General features: G+C 38.5%; 1 protein-coding gene across 1 annotated transcript in view; it reads left to right on the top strand.

The window, feature by feature from the left end:
• LOC119579856 overlaps positions 1 to 7,500 on the top strand; it is a 61,641-nt gene that overhangs the window by 633 nt on the left and 53,508 nt on the right. The window contains exon 2 of the mRNA XM_037927707.1: positions 352 to 500. Within this exon, the coding sequence (XP_037783635.1) occupies positions 380 to 500 (121 nt within the window). The 5' untranslated portion in view covers positions 352 to 379. The remainder of the gene's footprint in view (positions 1 to 351; positions 501 to 7,500) is intronic.

Below are 7,500 nucleotides of genomic sequence, written 5' to 3'. Positions count from 1 at the left end.
TCGCTTCGTTCCGCGGCGGAGGAGGTGGAAAAACAAAACAAAAAAACAAAAAACGCGACGATTATGGGACCCGTCAATATCCTGGTCTAATCAAGACCTGTTTATATATTTTTTTTTTATCCACTCTTGTTTTATTATCATTTGGACCTGGTGATCCCTCCCCTTCCCCTCCCCCCCCTCTTCCTGTTTCATTCTTTTTCGTCGTTATAGTTATTGCCGTTCCCCGTTACTGTTAAACATCTCCCGCCCTTGTCCCTCTCCCGTTCCTCGGCCCTCGCCTTATTTGCGTCTTCTTCGTACCCCGCTCGCCGTCGCCCACTGCCTTACGCGCCCTCCTCTTCATGGTCCAAGTGCCGAAACGCGAAGGAAACGCGTCAAGATGAAGAAGCTCTTCCAGAGGATAGACCAATCCAACAAGGACCAGTCGCACCAGAGTTTCGTCGGCAAGGTCTTTGTGGTCGGGAGGAACACGGTCACCGTCGAGGATGTCATTGCCGAGGGTGAGTTGAAGGAGATTTTGACTCTTTGTGCGGGAGGTGTGGTTGTGGCCGTGTGCGTTGTTGGCTGTATGTGTGCGTTTTCTTTTTTTTTTTTTTTTTTGTGTATTTGCGTTTTTTTTTTTTTTTTTTTTTTTTTTTTTTTTTTTTTTTTTTTTCGTTTTCGTGGCACCATCTTGGCACTGTTAGTATTGGGTATTAGTTCACTGTAACGGTTTTAAGGGGACTTTCCCTAAATAGATCTTCGCAGAGAATTTAAATAAACTCCGAAAGGTTTTCTTATGTAATTCCTTGCTGCACTTGCGTGTTTCAAGCCAAAGGATTTGTTGCATATCAATCAGGTTTTATATCTAATGGTTTTAATGATAATGATATCTGTAGTGAAATGTTCGGCAACTTATTAATGCCTTTTTGAAAATTTCCGTTTAACTCTTAGTCTTGTTTTAAACCTTTCGAGTTGGAAGAATCAGATACATTGAAAAGCGTGTCTAAAGACCTTGTCTGCGTGTTTGAGCTTTCATTTTTAAAAGCAGATCGTCAATAGTAACTAAATTATGATATATTTATAGGCTAACAGTTAGCGTTCCCTGTAATAGTGTTATATGTTATATATTATGTTATGTAATGCAATGTATGTCATAAAACTTGATTATATCTGTTAGACTATATATGAATTATATGTTATTTAGAGCAATTTGTGTTATTTAGTGTTATAGAGATAGCTCATAACTGTAATCCTAAAATAGGTCATTGATAGAAAACTAAGATATATCTGTAGATTTGCCATAACTTGGGATAATATTTTTAAGTTACTAGTTGATTGTTCTTTATTTTAATGTGGATAAAGTCATTTCATGTAATGAATATTGAAATTAGTGTATTGCTAACGACATATGATTATTTGTTGGTAACTGATGGGAAGAAAGCTGCATTGATTTTCTAAAAGACTTTTTTTTTCTCAATATTTAACTGCTTTGTTACATCCAAATCCAACTAAAACATTGTTATCTGTGATGAATTCTCCTGGATAATGGCAAAGTGTCAAGGGATTTGCCGCACTGTATATGCCATTATAAAAGCCACCAAACCTCCACTATATATAATTTATGAAGATTAGAGCTTGGATTGGTTCCTTGTTCGATGATATAATTGCCAGGGAGGTCTAAAAGCTTGTTATCTGGCCAGAATGTAGCTGTAGCTAAGGGGGTAGGGGTGGTGTTGGCCTTTGCTGGGGTGCCAACCGGTGTGGAGGCAGAGTCATTTAGTATTTGAACTGTGTCATTGGCGCTGTTATCTTCATTTGAAATTGACCTTTTTTGGGGGGAGGGGGGGTTGAAATAAAAGGCTACTGGAAATACTTGTTAGTGGAAGTAGGCCCTTATTATAACTACAGTTTTGGGTGTATGGAGAGCATACTAGTAAGGTAAACAGAAGGTATAGTCAATAGATGGGGGAATTCCAGGTCACAGATTGTATAATAGATTATTCAGTCTTTAGCATGGATTTTGTATCACCATAAGTATGACCATCATGTTTAAAGTTTGTAGACCTCCCTGGCAATATATTAACACCTGAGAAAAAACCCCACTCCAAATGCTGCCAGAAAATCCTTTCCATGGTGAAGGTTTGTTGGCCTTTGCTGAAGTGCTATAGGTGTGCAGGCCACAGTAATCAATTGACTTCATCTTTATTTTGTTTTATATTTGATATTTGATATAAAACTCGTTGTTTAGTATTGACTATATATGTAACTTGTAATATTCAAATGTATAAGACTGAAAATTTGTTGTTTTCAAGGTGATGAAATACTATAGATAAGAAAACTGCTGATAATCCTGAATGTAAAATTGTATTTTTAGAGTGGGTATAGATAAATCTAAGATCATGACAACCATATAACACAAAGATAAGTTTATTGTGTACTTTGCATTTTATAAAAAAAAAAAAAAAAAAAAATGGTTGATTGTTCTCTCAGATGTAGCAATGAGGCATTTTCAGATTTTTTTTTTTTTACTTTCTTTTTCTTTTTTCTTCATCATCATCAAATGCCGTGGAAAAAAAAATGCCATTATGTAGGTAGCAAAGATAACTTTTATCTACATACTGAATATGAAATGTAAATATATGTTGAAGCTTAAAGAGATGAGAGATTAAAAGAGCATTGTCTCAGATATGAAATCTAAATTGATTTTTCTAAATAGGATTTCCATTTATCTAACTTTAGCTGGTAAAACAAAATGGAGTTTTGAGTTTCTTTAATAGCTGTAGGAAGAATAAGATAAAAATGGATTTAAGAAAGAAACTGGCATAGAGTAAATAAAAATCTTTATTTCATGTTTTTTTTTTTTTTTTACGAGGAAACTAATGGCCTGTAATCTGTTTGTATTTTGTGTGTGTGTGTTATATGTGATTAGAGTAATGACTTATGTAGGTCAGTCTTATGTGTCTTATTTAATTGCCTGTTAAAGAAAAATTACAGTATTGGGTAGAGGAGTGAATGTTTGACGGTGTGAAATGAGATTGTTTTGTATGGTGGCATGTTTCAAGATTACTGGAGCATTTAATTACTATGCAAAAGCTTTAGAGGAAAACCTGTGATATAGAGCATGGAAAGGGAGAGAGAGAGAGGGAGAGGGAGTGAGAAAAAAAAAGGAGTGAAAAAGTGAATTAGTGAAAAGTTGGGAAATGGAGAGGGAGAGGTAGAGAGGGAGGGAGAAAGGGAGGGAAGGAGAGGAGGAGAGGGAGAGAGGAGGAGGAGGGGAAGGAGGTAGGGAGAGAGGAGGAGGGGAAGGGGGTCAGGGAGAGACGAGAAGGAGGAGGGAGAGAGGAAGGGAGAAAAAGAGAAATGAGGGGAAAGTGGGAAGGAGATAGGAAAAAAGGAGAGGTAGGAGGGAGGGAGGAAGGGAAAGAGTAGAGGACAGAAGGAGTGAGGGAGGGAGGTAACCTGTGATACAGAGCATGCAAAGAGAAAGAGAAAAGTGATGAGAAAAAAGGAGAACAGAAGAGAGAAAGACAAGGAGAAAAAAGGAAAAGACAGACAGACACAGACAGAACAAAACCCAGACAAGTGTGAAGCAGAAAGTACAACCATAACACTTGTTATTATAAGGAAGCGATATAAAAAAACAGGAACAAGAGGATTAGTGATGTTTGTAAGGCTGCATGGGGTGGGGGTTGGGGGGGGGGGTTGCTCGAAAGCAAAGTGTTCTGGGGTTACATGTGGTTATCTGGCGTGATGCTCGACAAAAGAATACCTTTTTTTGAACTCTTGGTCTTTGTCGATTGGTTGATTGATCATTTGTGTAGTTGCCAGGCAGTATCATGGAAGGGGGAAATGCAGAGTGCATTTTAATCTTTCATCAATATTTCATGTGTGTGTGTTTGGTACAGGATTTATTTTTGCTTTTTCAGTTGGCATTAGATGTGTTTTTTTGTAAGTTTCATTGATTTATTTCCTTATTGGCTTTTTTTATTTCTTTTTTTGGGGGGTTTGGAAAAGTTGATTTCTCGTATAATGGTACCTGTCAAACAGTAGTTACTATTATATATTCAAGTTAGAATTTGTGTGTATAGGAGTGTGTTTGTGTGTGTGTCTGTCAACTGTTTGTCTTTATTAAAGGGCAGTGATTTTGTGTCTGTCTGTCTACTGATTGTCTATCCTTGTTTGTGTGTACATGTTTAATAATAATGAAGTAGATCAGCAAGGGCTTCTAAGAAAGAAAGAAAAGAAAAGAAAGAAGAAGAAAAAAAAAATATATATATATATATAATACTAATAATAACAACAATAATAATAATAGTAGTAGTATTATGCCTCATGATATTTCCACAACACTTATAACTCAAGAAAAATAGCTTATTGTGATTGCATAGAATCCCCTTGAAGAGTTTTGAGTCTTCTAATTTCTGGCGTTGACACAAACTTGTTTGACTTGGACGGAGTGTGTTGATATTGTGGGTTTTAGTTGTTGATTGCGATATCCGAATGTTGTCAAAAGTTCGCTGTCCTTGTTTCGGTTGCGTTAGTTACCCTGTGGGCTATTGCAAAGTCCCTGATAGCTTTATATAGAGTAGGGATGAGGCAGAGTGTTCGAAATTTGGGAAATAGAGTGTGTGTGTTATGTGTGCGTACTCTTGCCGGTAATTATTAATCATTTGGGAATCTTTTGTTTTTTGCATTTATAGAGAAATGTATGCATCCATGTATCTATTCACATGCACCCACGCACATATTTAGGCATGATTAGGCATATAAAAAGTGTCAGTACAATAAACTTTAAGTAATTAGAAGCTAAAATAGTAGTAATGTAAATTTTCATGTAAACAAGTACACTGACGCTGGAATTAGCTTAGTTATCTTCACAAGCTATGGTGTTATCGCAGATCACCTAGGAACTGAAGACTAAAATGAAAGTTGGACGATAGGGAGTTGAGGGGGGGTGACTGTGAGAGAGTGAATATTATTGAGAATTAGTTTGTGGATGTGAGGGAAAATATGTGAGTACGCATATTTAAACGTATGGGCTAGAGTGGGTGTGGGTGTGGGTGTGTGTGTGTGTTTTTTTTTTATAGCAAAACATATGTTTTATAAACAATTTAGTTTTGTATATTACATCATTGGTGTACACATTTTAGGCAATGTAATGGATGAGTATTCATGCTATGTGCAACTATATACATATGTGAAGCATTGGTAGAATACAGCTAAAATACATTTTTTGTAAAAGTCTAGGATAAAAAAAAAGGGAATTGTAGAGCATGTAAATATATAGCATGATGATGATGGTAATGATGATTGTAAAAATAATAATAATGATAATAATAATAATAATAATAATAATAATAATAATAATAATAATGATAATAATAAAAAGAGAATGATAGAATACTTAGTAATCCTTTAGTGGTAGCTAAAAAGTTTCTGCATAATTTAGCATTAATATTAATTTATTCATTGTAATGGGAAAGACTAGAATATCTTTTTTTTGTTTGTTTGTTTATGTATATTTGGCAAAATGAGACCTTAAGGAGAGGAACAGTTTGTTTAATAATAGTTTATATTGTTTGTACAAATAACCGTGTGTTACTAATGAAAAAGAACATTCTTTATTCATTATAAAGGTATTTTAGTCACATTTTGGCATTAGCAATTATTCATGTGTAAGTAATAACATGAATAAATTTTAGACAGTTTTTGTAAGACTTATGGATTGTGGAGGATAAATAATTCAGCTGTTCCTTGTTCTCCAGAATAACAAACGTCACAGAGATTATTGCATCATTTCTCTTCAAAAGGAAAAATCACAAGTACCAGTTAAAAAGAGTTAAATGGCTAGATTGTTGATCACCCACAAACTTTGGTCAATCTCTCTCTCTCTCTCTCTCTCTCTCTCTCTCTCTCTCTCTCTCTCTCTCTCTCTCTCTCTCTCTCTCTCTCTCTCTCTCTCTCTCTCTCTCTCTTTCTCCTCTCTCTCCTCTCTCTCTCTCTCCTCTCTCTTTCCTCTCTCTCTCTTCTCCTCTCTCTCTCCTCTCTCCTCTCTCTCTCTTCTCTCTCTCTCTCCTCTCTCTCTCTCTCTCTCTCTACTCTCTCTCTCTCTCTCTCTCTCTCTCTCTCTCTCTTCTCTCTCTCTCTCTCTCTCTCTCTCTCCTCTCTCTCTCTCTCTCTCTCTCTCTTTCTCTCTCTCTCTCTCCTCTCTCTCCCCCCCCCTCTCCCTCTCTCTCCTTCTCCCTCTCCTCCTTCTCTCTCCCTCTCCCCCCTCCCCCTCCCTCACCATTCACCCCTGACTTCTGTTCTACCTTTCCCAGCCTCCCTCCTCTCCCTTCTATCTTTTCCTCTATCCTTCCCTCTCTCCCTATCCCTTACCTCTTCTGTCCTTTGCTTTCACCCTCCCTCTTTTCCTCTCTCCTATTCCTTCCTCCCTCCTTCCCTCCCTTCCTCCCAACCTCCCTCCCTCCCATCACCCCCTCACTTCCTTCCTCTTGTCTCTCCCTTCCTCCTTTCCCCCCTCCCACTCTCCCTCTCTCCCTTCATCCTTTACTATCTCCCTTTTCCCCTTCTCCCCATCCCTCCCCTTCTCCCTCTGTTTCTCCCCATTGTTCTCCCTCTCCCCCCACCCCTCCCTCCTTCCCTCCCCCCTCCCCTCCCTTCCCTCCCTCCTATCCTCCCTCCCTCCCTCCCTCCCTCCCCTTCCCCTCCCTCCCTCCCTCCCTCCCTCCCTCCCTCCCTCCCTCTCTCTTTCCTTTCTAGCTCTCTCCTTCCCTTTTGTCCTTACTATTCTGTCTCTCTATTTGTTTGTTAGACTACAGTCACCCAACTGATGGATGTTTTTGTTGCTGGGTTGTGTACTCTCTTCCCCAGATTACAGAATGAGGTCAGTCAGAGGAAGTGGCAAACGGGGGGTAATGTGGGTGTTGATAACATAGGATCGCGTACAGAGTATCAAGGTTCATCTCCGCCGTATGGTTCTTGCTGTGGGAATGCTGCGAGTTATTTGATATAGGGATTTTTAAGGGGGTGAAGTTGTTCTTTATAGTTCATGGGGAGAGTAGGTTTGGAAAATAGTGTTCGATTAGATGTGGTAATCAGGAAATAGATGGTATTCATTCAGGCAAGATTTTTTACCATAGCTGAGTTGGATTTACCTGACTTTTGTTTGGAGGTATAAAGCACATAATAGGGCTCGTGCTACTAAGCATTCAGTCAATAAATCCTGTGAGTATCGTTGCTTTCCCATTTATGTCTAATGGGCGCTGCCTCATAGAATTATGTTTTTGCCTGGGTGTGTTCCCCCCACTCCCTCATTCCCCTGTGAGGATAGTATTTCAGCTGTCATGTGATAGTGAACCTAATACAAGGTTACATGCTCTATGGTGTGACATACTGGCATTTTGGTGTACGTGGCTTTCTTGTTGTTGTTTGTATTTTGTGGAAGAGGGAGGCATAGAGTCAAGAGAGTCAGGGATGGGGAGAGTGAAAGAGTCAGTGTGGGGAGAATGGAGAGTC

The sequence above is a fragment of the Penaeus monodon genome, chromosome 13, assembly GCF_015228065.2.
Source record: "Penaeus monodon isolate SGIC_2016 chromosome 13, NSTDA_Pmon_1, whole genome shotgun sequence".
In the NCBI taxonomy this organism is placed as follows: Eukaryota; Metazoa; Arthropoda; class Malacostraca; order Decapoda; family Penaeidae; genus Penaeus; species Penaeus monodon.
The sequence above is the reverse complement of the archived record's forward strand: the minus strand, read 5'-3'. Positions and strand labels throughout refer to the sequence as shown.